We start from the raw sequence: 17,431 nt of genomic DNA, 5'->3' as shown, positions 1-17,431 counted from the left end.
AGCTGCAATCATTGTGCTAACTGTTGTCTTTCTGCTGAGTTCTCTAGTGGGAACCAATACAGCCAAAGGGGATGTCTCTGAGGATTTTTGTCACAGAGAGTGTGAAGAAATAAATTAAGTGCTGATTCAGCATTCTGACTGCTTATATGAGAGCTTGAGAAACGAAGTTGATGCCCTCAAGGAATTAAAAAGAGGGACCCATCATGCACTCAGCCACCTAGCACAATGTTGAAGACTACACTCATGCATCACACAACACAACGAAATCTTCCACAGCAGAAAGCACTGGTTCCACAGGAAGTAGTCACTGTTGATGACTATTTGTCAGGAAAAAGGGAAATATATTTTGTAAAAAGGATAGGCGGAATATGACCAGGGTATGTCTTCCTGGGGCAAAAGTTGAGCATACACCAACAATCATCTTTTAAGGGCACAAAAGATGATATTGTAAAAATACAGGGCACCATCCAAGTTAAGATTAAATTTTAAAGTGTCTGTAATTCTTCAAAGACATGACAGGAAAGATTATTGATGAGAGCCTTGTCAATCAATTTGGCCCTGGAAAGAATGTGCAAGACTCATGGGATAGAATTTTTCTTAGTGCGGTCTGTGCTTGTTAACAAGAGAGATTGTTTTAACAGGGATTGTATACACTTAAATAGAAGGACTACAAGAATATTTGCTGATGTTACTGAGGGCAGGATTAGGTGGGTTGGAAAACTGCTAGCAAGAAGAGATACACAAGCTAATAGATTAACAGCAGACACAGCCAGAAGTGAAAGTGATTCTTGCACTGCTTCTATTGGTACACAGAGGTCTGGAAAGCAAGGTGTCCAGGATTAGAAAGCCTGCTAGGAGTACTCATAGAACAAGCAAATACAAGGGCGTGTTAGGATTACTAATAGTAAAAACAGATACATATATACTTGAATGTACAATGATGCTAGGAGTATAGTAAGCAAATTTCGTGAATTTGAAGTACTGGTAAAGTCATCAAACACAGACATTGTAGGAATAGCTGAGACATGGTGCCAATCAGACATAATGGATACAGAATTAGAAATGGGTAGTATAATTATTTTTCTGTACACATAATGCATACAGAAAAAACATACAGGGCAGGGGGGAGAAGAGATGCTCTTAATTAAGAAGCACACAAAATCTGATGAAATGATTTGACATGGGTAGTCAGTGCAATATTGAATCGGTTTGGTGTGACATAAGGCCTCTGTAGCAGAGTGCAGTGGCACACTCTCTTTGAGTAGACCGGGGTTTGAGCCTGACTGCTAAATACGGTCAATCTGCCGACCTGCACTGAACCAGTGTGGCAGATTATGGTCCATTTCCCTCAACATGAATTGTTGAGGAGGCTTCCATCCTGCAGTGGGTTGATAATGGCTGCAGTTTACCTTTATTTATTATTATTTTTTTTAAGTACTGGGAAAGAAATATGAGAGGAGTGTGTTATGTATGCCAAATGACTGTGATCCGTATAAAGTGCTCATATGGAGTGAGCCAGTAATTCAAAATGTCTTATAACGGGGATTTTACCTTTTCAGATACTGACTGTAAATGGCAGATTTAGTCACTCACACGGTAGTAGAAAATTTCTGGAGTTGCTGGATGACTCTTTTCTATATACTAGAGAGGCAACAAGAAAAAGAAATTCTCTCAATCTGATTATCCACAGCAACTCTTCATGCATTAGGAATTTGTAGATAGAAGAACCATTAAGAGCAAAGATCAGTGTAATGATGTGGAATTTGCTTAAGACATAACTATTGTCAAGGGTAAAGGGAAGGGAGTGGTTTTTGCTTTTCTAAAGGTGACTACAAGGTCTCACAGTTTTTAAATTCTATTCAGTGAATCCAACTGAGATTGTTCAGCAATTTCTAAATATGAAGCAGTCAGGGAATTAAATGCAGAAGCTACTAGGCAATGTTCACACAGGGTGTATATAAGTTATCAGGAAATACATATGAAAGCATACTAAATATACACTAGTATGCAATCAAGTCACAAAAGGAGTTAGGAAAGCTAAGAAGATAATGAGAAGTTGCTAGCAAAAAATGCAAACAAAAAAAAAATGTAAATAAATGTTTGAAAGAAAGGAATGAAGCGCATTGGTCCACTAAATATAAATTATATCACTGTTGACGATCCTGCTCGGGATGCTGACAAACTGAATAGATATTTTGCATTTACATTCATACATGATGAATTTTTTAAGGGTGGTGATGCCAGAAGTATATCAAATTCTAACATGGAGCTAAATGATTTTGTAATAACTGAGAGAAAAGAAATTGTTGAAACTAAAAGTGAATAAGGCACCTGTATCAGGCAAGGTCCATCCATTATATTAAGAGCATGAGCAAAGGCTTCAGAAATAATTATTAGAGTACCCTTGGATTCAAGTGAGGTCCCTATGGTGTGGAGATGTCAAAACTTTCCTCAATTCCCAAAGGGAGGTTAAAGAGCGAAGTGGGTAATTACAGACTTGTAAGTTTCACTTCTATTCCAGAGAAAATAATAGAATCACTGGTTAAATAAGTAATGCAGGACCACTTAGAGAGGAGTGAAGTTATACAACAGTCACAGCATGGATTTGTTAAAGGAAGAGCTCATCTGACAAATCTGACTGGATACTATGATGTAGCCACAAAGACACTTGATTCAAAATGGTATTTCTTAGTTGGTATGAAATGTCTAGTAGCTTTTATGATTTTTTTCCCTGAATATTTCCCATTTAGAATTTGTTGTCAGTAATAACGTTCATTGGTCCCATTGTATAGAATTTAAAACTGTCAGAGACCACTGTAGTCACCTTTATGAATGCAAAATTCCTTTCCTTAGCTAGCCTTGATGGTAGTTACATCTTTAAGTAAATCCCACCTCACATTGTGATCACTGCCACCTAGTGGTTCTTTTATCTGCAGATTCTTAATGCATGAATTATCACTGCTCATAATCAGATAAAAAATATTACCCTCTCTTTTGTTGACTCTCTAACGTGCTGCTGTAGAAAACAGTTATCTTTGCTTTTTTCAAGAAACGAGTAGTAAAATTCTGTTGATAAACAAAGAGATCCAATTTTCTGCCAAAACTTAAAATATTTTATTTGATGTAGATTATTTGAATTCCTTTATGTACTTTTTGATAAGATTGAAAACATAGTCACATTCTGAATTACTGTGAGAAATAATGGGGATATACAAAGCAGTTTTATTTATTCTAATCTTACTTCCAAATTTCACTGCCCATTTTGCATCAATAATATCTTCTATTGTGATAATTGATATATTGTCCATTTTCAGAAGCAATTATTGCTTCTGGACATCTGCATGTAAGCAATGGAAGAATTTTTTATAGCTTCTTAGGTGCTTGACACCAATGCATTTGAAAACTACATTGAAAATAAATGAATCCTCATGTAAATTTGCATATTCCCAATTCCTTGCATATAACCAATATTTTTTTTCAAAAACAAATTAGAATTAACCTAACAAATTTTAGTAAAACTAAACAATATAAAAGAGCACAAATCGCAGAATACATGGACACACTAATACCACCTGACATTAAAACATAACCTAAAGCACATAGCAGATCTCACACACTCAGAATACAAAATACTCTTTGCTAAAGATGAGTAGAATCACCTAACAGTGGCTATGACCTCCACATTAATATAGTTAGTAAGGTCTGTATTTGTAAAACATAACAAATATGTACATTTTAAAAACATATACAGTAGAACCCAGGTAAGAAGTTCTCCAAGGGACTGGAAGCTTAGAACTTCTTATGCAGGAAAACTTCTTAGAAGGAAAAATGACCTAAGGGTATAAAATATTAACTACACAAATAAAGATGAAAAGATACACATACATAAGTTAAAGATCATTTTTAAGTACTACAGGCTGGCCTTATAATTGGTCCTTGACCTTCTGGAATGTCCATAAAGAATTTTAAAAATAACTTTTTAACTGTATACAATGTAAAAGATAATGAAAATAATTATGGAATTAAATATTTATTGCATAAAACAGCAGTTCCCAAACTGTGCGCTGCGGAATATTTTAAATTTTCGAGGGAAACACAGTGATACTCGACATCTGTCGGACACCGCGAGAACTACTAGCTCGAGGTAATTTACAGTTTCAACATTTCTTATTAAGTTGTTTGGACCTAACTGCTAAACGGAACTGTTGGGTATTTCTTTTGGTCTGGGTGTGCCGTGAAAAAATTACTGAGACACTAAGGGCACTGTGAACCGAGAGAGAGATTGGGAACCTCTGACATAAAATACATAATGAAGAAATGACTGTTGCGGAAATATTTGAACAGTGTTGATTTTCTCTTTTCATCAATCAATTTCCGATAGCCGACAACAATCTTCTCTGGGCTCTGACCAAATAAATATTGTGGAGAACCTCAAACCCTTTGTTTGAGGTTTTCTGTGATATGCAAGATTTCATCTAGTTCTTTTACCGTTATCTCCTTCACAGTAACATTTTCATCTGGCTCATTTAAAATTTTGAATTTTTAAATGCAAGTCTGCATTGACTTTATTAGCAGGAGACAAACAAGTAACACGTCTTCTTCTGATGGTTGATGGAACACACTGAGGCGGGCAGCAGGCAAATGTTTGTTTATTGCCCATCCGACGCACGATTCAAATCTTTTTCGACTATTGCATAAAAAAAAAAAAGATCGAGTTAATTGGAAATTTGCATCGTGTAAAGTGAAAAGTGGTATAATTTTTTTCAAATAGCGGTAACTGAAAAACGCATTAATCGAACTCGCGTTATGCGAGGCCTGGCTGTATTTCCGAATTTATAAATATTTTACTCTGCCTAGGGGAAACCTTTTTACACTAGATTTCTAATTGCTAAACATTCTGTTCATTAAACTCATTATCAAGTTGGAAGGATGAGCTCCTTTGAGGTTTCAACATACCTTAAAAGGTTACAATACAATTACAATAAGACACAGCAAAAATACACTAAGCAGTTAAAAACTGTTCACAACCATCACAACTTAACAGCAAATGCTTCACTGTGCTTCATGCAGTCAACACTATCCAATTATGGATATCAATGTAAACAATTGGAATATGTCACTTCCATTATATCAAAATGTTTATACTAAAAAGGTTTTAGCACTGAAAGCCTCAGTCTATGGAAAATTCACTAATCGAACAAGTTAGTGTAAAGCATCATTTTAGTTCATAGAAAAGAAGTAGGCAAAATGGCATCATTTATGTGATATCTCATATTGTGAATGCCACAAGTTGCCCTGATATTGAACTATCTTGAATAAGTAATGCTTCGACACTATATTCTCGAACAGGCAACACTTTGCCAGTGGATTCTCGGCAAGAATAAGTAACTAATGTTACTTATTCACTTAATGAGAATAAGTAACATTAGTATTCCCAATTGGAGGTAGTGCAATATCAGGGCAACTCGTTGTGAAGGCAATCATAATATGAGATACTGAATATCAAAAACGATGACATTTCACCTACTTTGGTGATTTACTACGAACTAAAATGATGCTTGGCACTAATTTGTTCAATTACCAAATGTTTATATTGTTTATATTTTTTAATATTAAAAATAAAGAATTTCTATATTTAAAAAACATTATGTGGGAAAAAAGTCATTATAATAATGCACTGTGTATTCTTTATCATGAACTTTTTAAGCAGGAAAATTTTTTTTTCACTCGGGAAACTTCTTGCACAGGAAAATCATACATTATAATATACAGAGTTGAAATCAAGACTTAAAAAATCAAACCTAGTACAGGGGAAAACTTGTTATGCGGGAATTTCTTATCCAGGTTCTATTGTATTACAAACTTGACTAAAATTTGGAAGTAATGTGAATGTTCTCCATAATGCAAAAATTTTCTTTAAAACTTAAAAGAATTTCTGGAAATTTTCTGGGAAAACCAAAAAAACTGACAGGTACAAATTACCAATAAAAGCCAGAAATATATATTATTACTTCCTGGCAGAAATGTGCCCAAAATATTATATGTAGTCAGGTATGCTACAACGAAACGATGCTACAATGAACGAATGTTACAATGAACAGTTTTTATGAATAAAATCAGGATGCTACAATGAACGTGGAGAAATACTATCGGCTGACGTAGCATGCATGTGCGCATGACGTGTTGGGGTCTTCCTGCTTTGATTAGAGTGTCAATTATCATTTTTCTTATCATTTGAAAGGTTCAGTTATTAGTTTAGTTCAGTTATCTGCCCTTTAGCAGCAAAAATATTTTTAAAAATTATTCTGCTATATAATTTTAGCCATGAGCCAGCAAAATAGAGTGAGAAAGCTAATTAACTTAGACATTAAGAAAGAAATAATCTCCAAGTGAGAAAGTGGAAAAAGTGTAGGAGATCTAAGTGCTGAATATGGTATGGATAAATCAACAATCAGTACAATTTTTAAAAAACAAGGAAGAAATAAAAAGTGCACAGGTTGCAAAGGGAATCTCTAGGTTACGCAGTTCACGTTGTAATATCACAGAAAAGATCAAAACTCTTCTATTAGTGTGGATTAATGAAAAACAAATGGCAGGTGATTGTGTCAGTTAAGCGATTATTTGTGAAAAGGCCAAAAAATTGTTTGAGGAACTTGGTGCTAAGGCTTCTAGTACAAGTACTGGTTCTGTGAAGGAGTTTTTTGGCACCAAGGGATGCCAAAAAACCGGATTTAGGAAAAGGACTGGATTACATAGTGTTGTGAGGCTGCCAGTGCAGATAGGGATGCTGCTGAGCAACATCGTGAGAAATTTAAGATTGAGGCTTTCTTTCGCAGCAGGTGTTTAACTGCGACGAAACTAGCCTTTTCTTGAAGAGAATGCCACGTAGAACATATATCATGAAGGAGGAGACCACCTTGCCTGGCCATAAGCCAATGAAAGACTGGCTTACATTGCTCTTTTGTGCCAATGCTTCAGGTGACTGCAAGGTCAAACCACTGCTCGTGTACAATTCGGAGAATTGCAGAGCTTTTAAAAACGTCAGGAAAAACTGCCTTGGAGTTTTGTGGCATTCCAACCACAAGGCTTGGGTGACCAGGAGTCTTTTCCCCGACTGGGTGACTGAGGTGTTTGGCCCCACTGTCCATGACTACCTTAGGGAGAAGGTTCTTCCATTGAAGGTTCTTTTGGTCATGGGAAATGCTCCAGCCCACCCTCCTAATTTGATGGAAGAATTACCAAATAAGTTTGGTTTTATCAAGGTTCATTTCTTGCCACCTAATAGAATGCCTGTCCTGCAGCCTATGGACCAGCAGGTGATCGCAAATTTAAAAAAAAAAAACTCTACACTAAGGCACTGTTCAGGAAATGTTTTGAGGCCACTTCTTCCAGTGATGTGACTCTGAAGGACTTTTTGAAGGGTCACTTCAATATAGCGGATGCTGTTTTCCTAATTGTGGTTGCTTGGAAGGAGGTTTCTGTTAGCTGCTTGAATTCGGCTTGGAGGCCATTGTGGCCTGACGCTGTGGCTTCAAGGGACTTTCAACAATTGGGACTTCCTCCAACTGTTGAAAGCCTTCAACAGTTGGAGGAAGAGCCTGTTATGCAGAAAATTGTGTGTCTGGGCAGTTCCATGGGCCTGGAGATCAATGAGGAGGACATAGAGAAATTGGTGGAGGACCACAGGAAAGAGCTATCATCTGAGGGGCTAGCAGAGCTTCACAATGAATAGGTACTGAAGAAGAGGAAAGCTTTTGGGGACAAGAAGTAAGAGGACAAGGAAAAAAGTCACAGCATTCCAGCTGAGGACCTTGAAGAAGTGTTCTCTTGCTGAAATAAACTGTCCAAATTTATAAAAGATTATCACCAGGTATTGCTGCTGTGGAAATGGGCTTTAATCATTTTAATGACACTTCGATGGCCCACTTTTGGAGGGTCCAAAAATCCAGGGTAAAGCAGTCAACCCTGAATTCATTCTTCAAAAATGTGACCTCCAACTGATGAACCTCCCACAGGACAGTCACTCAAGATGAGTAGGAATGATGATTCCTCTCCTTCAACCTCTGTGATTTTTTAATTTTTATTAGAGAAAATTTGTTTATATTTTCACTGGGGGAATATCGTTTATCCTTTTCATGTGCATTAGATTGTTTATGCTTTTTATTAGGGGAAGTTTGTTCATATTTTTCACTCAGGAAAACAGTTTATGCTTTTCAAATTTTATGTACAGTATATAAAAATTAAATAAATTTAATAAAAATTAAATAAAAACTAGATTTTTTCCTTCGCTCCCAGCATTACTTTTCTTCCAAACAGCTGTAATCTCTCTGTACAAATTGCAAATCTGCCCTAAGATGGAATATTGTTCCCACATCTCGTCTGGGGTGGTGCTTCCAAAAGCTCTCTCAAGCTTCTAGATTCCATTCAGAAGAGGGCAGTTAGGTTAATTAATGACTTCTCTCTAACAGAGTCTCTCCACTTGCTGTCTCATGGACATACTGTTTTATATTATTTTATATTATTATATTATTTTTTTATATTATTATATTTTTTTATATTATTTATTATTTTTACTCATATTTTTCATTTTGAATTATATTTTTCCTGTTTAAATCGTTGTATTCAATGGTAACTTTGCTCTAGACTGTGGGCCTGGAACAGATTACCCCTAAATACATATATTTTAATGTATGCGAATAGATGCTATAACGAACGAGGTTCTAGAACCAATTACATTCTAGCATACCCACTGTATATTATTAATATTTTATATTTTTTCTCTAATGCTTCTAGTAAGCATTCTTTACTTGTGGTTCTGTTATTAGTATTAGTAATGGCCACATGGTGCAAGGAAACCTATGGCTTATGCTGCACCAGCCAAAAAAAAAAGAAGAAAATAAATAAATAATAATAATAAAATAAAATAAGAAAAAATACATAAAATAAAATATAATAAGAATAAAAGCAAAAATTAATAATAATAGAACAAAATTTTTAAAAAAATAAATAATAATAATAATAAAAATTAATAAGACAAAAGGAAGTGGACAACCTATCCAGCTGACCTTTGAATTTCCCCAAACTGTCAGCCTCTACCACCCGTGTAGGTAACTTATTCCAGTAATTTATAACTCGCTAGCTAAAATAAAACTTCATGCAATCCAGTCTAAACAACTCCCCCGGTAACTTGAAATTATGGCCCCCTATTTCTAGAATCATTTATAACCATGAAAATTTCATCCTTATGCTTATTCATCATCATCATTTTGCTTATGCCTCTCAGAATCTTAAACACCTCAATCAAGTCTCCTCTAAGGTGCCTAGTTTTCAAGCTCTGCAACCCATATATTCGAAGTCTTTTCTCATATGGACACCCTTTTGCTGGTCTCACCAGGTGAGTTACCCATCTTTGGACCCTTTCAAGAAGAACAATGTCTTTCTTTAGGTGCAGTCTCCATACTTGAACACAGTATTCCAAGTGTGGTCTAACAAAAGCCTTATATAATGGGATTACGACGTCCTTATCTCTACTAGCGATTGTTCAATAAATCATCGATAGGACACCATGGGCTCTCCTCGCAACCAGTAGACAATGCTCGGAGAATTTCATATCTGACCGTATCGTAATACCCAAGTCCCTTTCCTCCACTACCGGCTTTAGTTCAACTCCGCCAAGTGTATATGTTATTTTAGGATTACTGTTCCCCAGGTGCAACACCTTACACTTTGCTGGATTAAAGCATAGCTGCCATTTTTCTGACCATCTCTGAAGTTTATCTAGGCCATTCTGAAGAAGCTCTGCTTGGCAACAATCATTAACTACTCTACCAATCTTTACATCAAATTTAGACATCACACCCTCTATCCCTTCATAAATGTCATTTATAAAAATCAAAAACAACAATGGTCGTAATACTGATCCTTGCAGAACCCCACTGCTTATATCCACCCAATCTGAGGAATAACCATTTATCACAACTCTCTGCCTCCTGCCCTGAAGCCACCCTGCTATCCACCTAAGCATTTTCCCTGTGATTTCAACCTCTTCCAGCTTATAAAGTAACCACTCATGTGGGACTGAGTCAAATGCTTTGCTGAAATCCAAATAAACAACATCAAAATTATTCCCTAAGTCCAGCTCATGAGTGACCCTGTCAAAATAGCTAATCATATTAGTTAAACATGATTTTCCCTTTACAAAACCATGGCAAGGTTCAGACGGTCTGTGACAGCCAAATCCTCTGCTTGCACCTTCATGATGGTGGGACTGTTAGTAAACCGGGGTATAAACTCCATGCATAAGCACACAGTGGGTGACCACCCAGATGTGAACCAACGTAAGCAGGGTTTTGAGGTGTGGCATCTACACCACATGGAGGAATGCTGCCCATCTGAGTTACCAGGCAATACTAGGTGGCGGATGACTCTCATCAACTGGTGCAATACCACCACTTTGCTTATTGGAGGCTTGAAGTGGTGGAACTCATGTTTAGTCTCCAGAGCTAAGTTCCAGTCAACCCTTTCCCATCTCTTCCATCATGCAGTATGACTAACGACGTTTAAGGTTACGATGAACATCATAGCGAGATCCAGCCTTCCTTACGTTTCGAGGGTACAGCTCTAAAATGGTGTTCGCAGGCCGGCCGCTAGTTAGTACACCAGACCGAACCTATTGGTAACTCTTAAGGAGGCTTCCAGAGCAGCTGGTGTATAATCCTGCTGCTACTACTCTGCCAGATAGTGAGTCCAAGCAGAGTGTATACAGGGGGCATTGTCGAGGTAACGTTAAGTCAAGGATCTGGGTATATTCTTACCACGTGTACGCCATATCCAAAAATTTCATTACTTCATACAGCATGTCCCCCCCACTTTTTACTTACTATTGAATACACCATGAATTGCCAAACGAATACAGTAAGCTTATCTGCAAAAAGATCTAAACCTCCCAAACACTTTCTAGTTCATTTCAAAAATATACGTGGTCTCAATTCTAATCTCAGCGATATCCATTTCCACTTGAAGTCTGCCAAACTCCATGTACTTTTTCTGACAGGATCTCAGTTATCGGTTGATTCAACTACTGCTCATCTCAATTGCCGAAATTATTCGCTGTATGATTCCTTTCGTGTCAAAGGTGGTACTTGTGCATATATTCTTTCCAATATTCCCTGTCAGAGACTTGGTAATTTGGAATCTCCATTTTTTGATCTTCTCTGGTTTGAAATCTCTCTACCTCATTGTGTAAAATTCAAGTGGTGTCCCAACTCCACTAATCACTTGGAGCTCTTTGACTTTCTCCAGTCCAACTTTCCTAACAGTGAGGTAATTTTCCTTGGTGATTTTAATGTTCACAACTCCAGCTGGCTTCCATTTTGTACTCACACCGAACCAGCTGGTCAAGATGCTGAGGCTTTTGCAATTACTAATAACCTTGCACAGATTGTTCATTTACCTACAAGAATAACGGATGATCCTAACCATACAGCCGACACGCTTGATCTTTTTCTCACAAACAACCCTTCTAAGTACATGGTCGAAGTGAGTGGTCCTTTAGGCATCTAACATCACAATTTGATGATCATCTCTTCTCCAATGGAGCCTTTATCTCATGGCTATTCCCAACCTCATATTTTTTGGCATTACAAGAATGCAAAATGGGATGACCTGCGAGATTTCTTTTCTTCTTTTCCTTGGTCGGATTACTGTTTCAAAACTTCTGATATCAACTCAGATCATGTCAGTGAAATTATTCTTGTAGGAATGGAATCCTTTATTCCACACTCCACTTTAAAATCTCGTCCTTTATCTAAACCTCAGTTTTCCAATAAATGTGCTAAGGCTGTTCAAGAGAAGAACGTTGCATATCGTGATTGGCTTGTTTCCAATTCTTCAGTTTCATTTTCTGCCTACAACAAAGCTCGCAACAATTGTAAAGCAGTTATTAACCAGTCCAAACTAGATTTTAAACAGACTAAGAGTAGAAAACTTGCTTCTTGCCCTAATGGTAGCCGAGCATTCTGGTCTCTTGCCAAAACTATTGGCTGCAACTTTTGCCCATCTCTGCTCCCAACTCTGTCAAAACCAGATGGTTCTGTTGGCACTTCAGCCAAGGATAAAGCTGATCTGCTAGCATCCCAGTTTTCTTCCAACTCATATATTAATGATCTTGGTAAAATACCTCCCATCATTCTCAACACGCCCCATTCAATGCCTCCTATGGTCTTCCATCAAAAGGATGTCAGAAGGATTCTAACGAATCTTGATGCTAAGAAAGCTCCAGAACCTGATGGTATTTCTCCACTTGTTCTCAAAACCTATGCTCCTGAACTTATTCCTGTTCTTTGCCGCCTTTTTTCACTTTCTTATTCCAAAGGTGTTTTTCCTTCTGCTTGGAAATTTGCTTATATCGAGCCAGTTCCTAAAAAGGGTGACAAATCCCTCCCATTCAATTATCATCCGATTACAATTACTTCTACTCTTTCTAAAGTAATGGATAAATTAACCGCCAACTCAAACTACCTAGAAACCTTCCATCTGATCAATGATCTCCAGTATGGATTCCGTCAGTGTCGATCCACTGGTGATATTCTAGCTTATGTTACCCATTTATGGACAAATTCAATGAAAAAGTTTGGTGAAACACAAGCAGTTGCTCTTGACATCTCTAAGGCTTTCAATCGTGTTTGGCATAAAGGTCTTCTAAACAAGTTTCCATCTTATGGTTTGTCAACTGTTTTTTGTAATTGGTTATCCAGTTTTCTCTCTGACTGCTCACTGAGGGTGATGGTAGATGGCTCTCTGTCTTCTAACTTCTCCACTAATGCTGGTGTCCCCCAAGGTTCAGTTCTTTTCCTCTTGTATATTAATGACCTTCTTCCATTGACTGGAAATCCTATTCATAGTTTTGCCAATGATAGCACATTGCATTCCACATTTCATTTTGAGAAACCTTGCCCTGCTCAATGAGCTTCAACTTCTCAAATATCCACTACCAATTCCTTAAATGCCGATCTCCAGGTAATCTTCCAGTGGGGCAAAGACAACTTAGTTGATTTCAATCCTTCTAAAACTCAGTCTTGTCTTATATCTCGCAAAAAGGATTCTTCTATGCTTATCTTTGGTGACACTCCGATTTGTTGGCACAATGTTATATCTCTTTTGGGGATTACCCTGACTTCTGATCTCTCTTGGCACAAGCACATTACAAATATTGCTTTCTGTGCATCTAAAAAACTAGATTTTTTCCTTCGCTCCCGGCGTTACTTTTCTTCCAAACAGCTGCAATCTCTCTGTACAAATTGCAAATCTGCCCTAAGATGGAATATTGTTCCCACATCTCGTCTGGGGTGGTGCTTCCAAAAGCTCTCTCAAGCTTCTAGATTCCATTCAGAAGAGGGCAGTTAGGTTAATTAATGACTTCTCTCTAACAGAGTCTCTCCACTTGCTGTCTCATGGACATACTGTTTCTGCTGCATGCCTTTTCTACAGATACTTCCATGGGCACTGTTCTTCTGAATTGGCTTCTATAATTCATTCTCTCTCTTTCAAAACATCCAACCACATGCTGCCACCAGCCAACATCCATTTACTGTCCAACTTCAAACTCACAGAACCAACTTTTCATCTTCCTTGTTTATTCATTCAACTGCTGTTTTCTGGAACAACCTTCCTTCATACGTATTTCCCGAAAATTACAGTCTACAGAAGTTCAAGTCTAATGTCAACAAATATCTTCTTTCATCTTCTCAACCTCAAACCCAAGCACAGTACCAAGTACTATAGGTTCTAGTACCTTTTGTGTTTGGGAGTTTCATTAAAAAAAAATCAATTAGAGGCAAATTGAAGTCACCCATAATAAGACATTCACATTTACTTGCCCATGCCATTTGCATATAGAGGCTCTCATCATAATCACCTGGCCTGTAGATTACTCCCACTCTCATTATACCTTTGCTTCCAGCTAATTCACACCATACAGATTCTATACTAGCAAGCGAAACGTCTGAATCCGGGAAAGCTTTTGTCATGCTCAGGTTACTTTTGATAAGAAGCATGACCCCACCTCCCCTTCTATCTTCCCTGTCCTTCCTAAATACACTATACATACCATACTGAAACTCATCATCCCTTATCTCAGGGTGACACCATGTTTCTGTAAGGTTAGGATAAGCATTACTTATCCTAACCAGCAGTTCGAATTTACTCATTATAGTTCTTAAAGGGCAAAACAAGGACTACAAACAGAACAGTTTCAAAAAAAAAAAAAAAAAAAAAAGCATGTAGCATCCAAAAATTTTCACTATTAAAAATTCACAAAAATCAATGTAAAATTTGGAAAAATATTTGATTTATTAAATTTATTTCTTAAGAAGGGCCAACATTTTCAAATTAAAATTAACTGCAAAATAATTTTTAGAATTTCAGAAAGGCACAAGTTTTAAATCTGCAATGGTTTGCACTTTAGAGTAAAAACTGTTAACTGTTTTTATATATATATATATATATATATAAAGTGCATACTTGTTCTTGGCTTAACACATCAGCTTCCCAATCACTACATCGTAAATGTGATGATTTGTTAAGCTTTACTCCAAGCACATTAGCAGCTAAACTCCTCAACCCACTTTTTTTACTGAAAAATAAATATTCGTAAAATAAAAATTACCAACAAATGAATCTGAATACAATTTATATAACAGAAACCTGATAATCCAGCATCCAGAGACCACAACAGAACTGGATTATCAGATATTTTTAATTATTGAACATTTATCTAAAAATACTTATGAAGTGTATTCATGTAACCCAAAAATTTTGGGGTATCTGTATGATACTTAATTTATATTTTATCTAGCTATTATTTTATGCAATTAAAATAATAAAAATTAGAAAATTTGTAAAGTACAGAAACAAAATTAACCTTCAAATGCTTTAATTGTTAATTTTTGCTCTTTCATGTCATGCATAATAGAAAAGGCATTATTAAAACTCAGCCATGATACTGATTTTCAGCAATCATACAAGGAACTTGATCCTATGGAAAAGAGCTGGATATCATCATTCTCCTCTTTGTTGGTGATTCCTCTCTCTCTCTCTCTCTCTCTCTCTCTCTCTCTCTCTCTCTCTCTCTCTCTCTCTCTCTCTCTCGGGGGGTAACTTGGGAATTTTTTTTTTTTTTTCGCTGGTGCAGCATAAGCCTCAGGCTTCCTTGTACCATATGGCTAATAATAATAATAATAATAATCTGCTGTAGCACAAGCCTTCCTAAGTAGCATATTCATGATAATTCACATTATGATATGAATCAATCCATTGATAATTAAACTTGGAAAATTAAAAACCTTTAACTTTCTCTATAAATAACCTTTATCCTGTGCACTAAATTAATTAAAAATTAAGAATAAATTCAATTACTTCTGGCATATTGAAACATTACAACCTGAAAATTTACATGGTTCTCCCCAAGCTTTGAATGCCTGACTCATGAACATTGTGCAAAGCTCCATAAAGATTAGTGATGAGTATAATCAATTATTTCAATTATATTTATTTTTATTGTATTCATATCATTCAACAATTCATTCAATTATGGAAAATGTTTTATCGTTTGAATGATATAATCAAATGAATAGTAGATTAGTTACTACTATTCATTTAATTATTTTGATTATTGAAAAATCCTGATTACTAATGATTCGATTATGCCCATCACTAATAAAGACTGATACAAACTACCTACGCTCTTTACATCATGATAAAATCATTTATTATTCATAAAATTCCTCCATTTTTTGTCATTGATTAAGGAATTCTATATGCAGCCTGACTTTACTGGTTTCTTCCCCCCTATGTTTTTCTTTTTCTTTCACCATAAATACCATGTGCAGTCCTTAATTAACTTTAATCAAGACTTGGAATGAGTTCCTTTCTTTGTGAGAATATCCATAAATGTCAATACAAATTATCTACACTCTTTAGACCAAAATAAAATCATTTCATTTTATTTAAAGAGAAAACAACTTTTTGGATAAACCCCATGAAGAAAACAATTTGTTCAAAGTTTTGATTAAAGCTCCATTAGATGTACTGCAACTGCTGTCATGAATGAACCACCATTTTTTATTCATGATAAATATAAATGTGTATATGAAATATAATAGGTGAAATTTGTTGTACAGGTTTTGTTTACAAACACAATAATAAAAATGTATGTTATTGACATGACTGGAGCAAAAATTAGAATCAGAAGATTTAAAACTAGTTGAACCAAGGGGAACAGATAAGGCAAAGAATGGCCATGAAGAGGCTTTATTGGAGAAGAGCCCATTATCAAGTTATTAAATGAGGTACCTAGAGGACAATTATCATTAACTGTATACTTTGAAAGTTTGTTGATGAGAAAAAAAATATGAAGAATGTTAGGTGTGTCACTAAGGTTGTCTTGTATTCTAGTATGAAAATAAACGAATTGTGTATGTTAGCATTAGCATAGGCATATGATGCAAGAAAGCCAGCTTATACAGCATCAGCCAAAAAAAAAAAATCTTCCTAATTCACCCATCCATTTGCTCCAAAAGTTTGTCCACTTCTTCCCTGAATTTATTTAAGCTATCAACTTCTAAAATGACAGATGGAAGTTTCTTCTAGCAATCAACTAACTGCTGGCTAAAGTCAAATTTCCGCACATCTATTCTATAACTATCTTTCCTCAATTTGAGTTTATGCCCCCTCTGGTTTGTAATCAGAGCAAGAGGAAAAATCCCATCAACATTGAGCCTGCTCAAACCATTCAAGGACATATACACCTCATCAGATCACCTCACAGGTGCCTAGTCTCCAGATGCTACAGTTTGCAGCATTTGGAGACTAAGCACCTGCAAGGTGATTTCAGACTAGCTTATATAAGATTACAGTCTATCTTATAGCTATCATACAAAGGGTACTAGGAAAGTTTTGCAATATGACGCAACAATGAATCACAGGAAGCTGCTTGTTGCTGCATGTTGAGACATGTTCATACGTGCATAGTAGCCGCCGCGCCAAGTCGATGGGCTCAGTTATTCATTAGTAGTGAGAGTGTAAAGTGCTTGCGATGGCATCGTGGTCACGAAATGAGATAAGGACAGTTTTGTGGTATAATTTCGTGCGTGGTTTAACCATAGACCAGTGCTTAGAAGAAATGACTCTTGCACTAGATGATGATTGTCCACATCGTACAACGATATTCAGGTGGTATAGAGAATTCCAAAGGGGAAATTTCACTCTGGAGGATTCTGAGAGGCCGGGAAGGCCACGAACGTCAGTTACGGAGGAAAACGTTACTGCTGTGAGGAAAATGCTTGACGAAAACAGGCGAGTGACCTACCAACAGATAGAGGATACTTTGGGCCTAAATGCACCAGCAATTCGTTTGATTCTGCAAGATCATTTG

At 36.4% G+C, this 17,431-nt stretch overlaps 1 protein-coding gene across 1 annotated transcript in view; it reads right to left on the bottom strand.

Annotated features, from left to right (window-relative positions):
• LOC150078253 (exonuclease 3'-5' domain-containing protein 2-like) overlaps positions 1–17,431 on the bottom strand; it is a 163,514-nt gene that overhangs the window by 70,974 nt on the left and 75,109 nt on the right. Inside the window, exon 5 of the mRNA XM_090384514.1 lies at positions 14,521–14,632. Within this exon, the coding sequence (XP_090240640.1) occupies positions 14,521–14,632 (112 nt within the window). The remainder of the gene's footprint in view (positions 1–14,520; positions 14,633–17,431) is intronic.

Source organism: Mastigoproctus giganteus, chromosome 11 (assembly GCF_048544385.1).
Source record: "Mastigoproctus giganteus isolate SK-2022 chromosome 11, ASM4854438v1, whole genome shotgun sequence".
In the NCBI taxonomy this organism is placed as follows: Eukaryota; Metazoa; Arthropoda; class Arachnida; order Uropygi; family Thelyphonidae; genus Mastigoproctus; species Mastigoproctus giganteus.
This window is presented reverse-complemented; position numbering and strand designations above follow the sequence as displayed.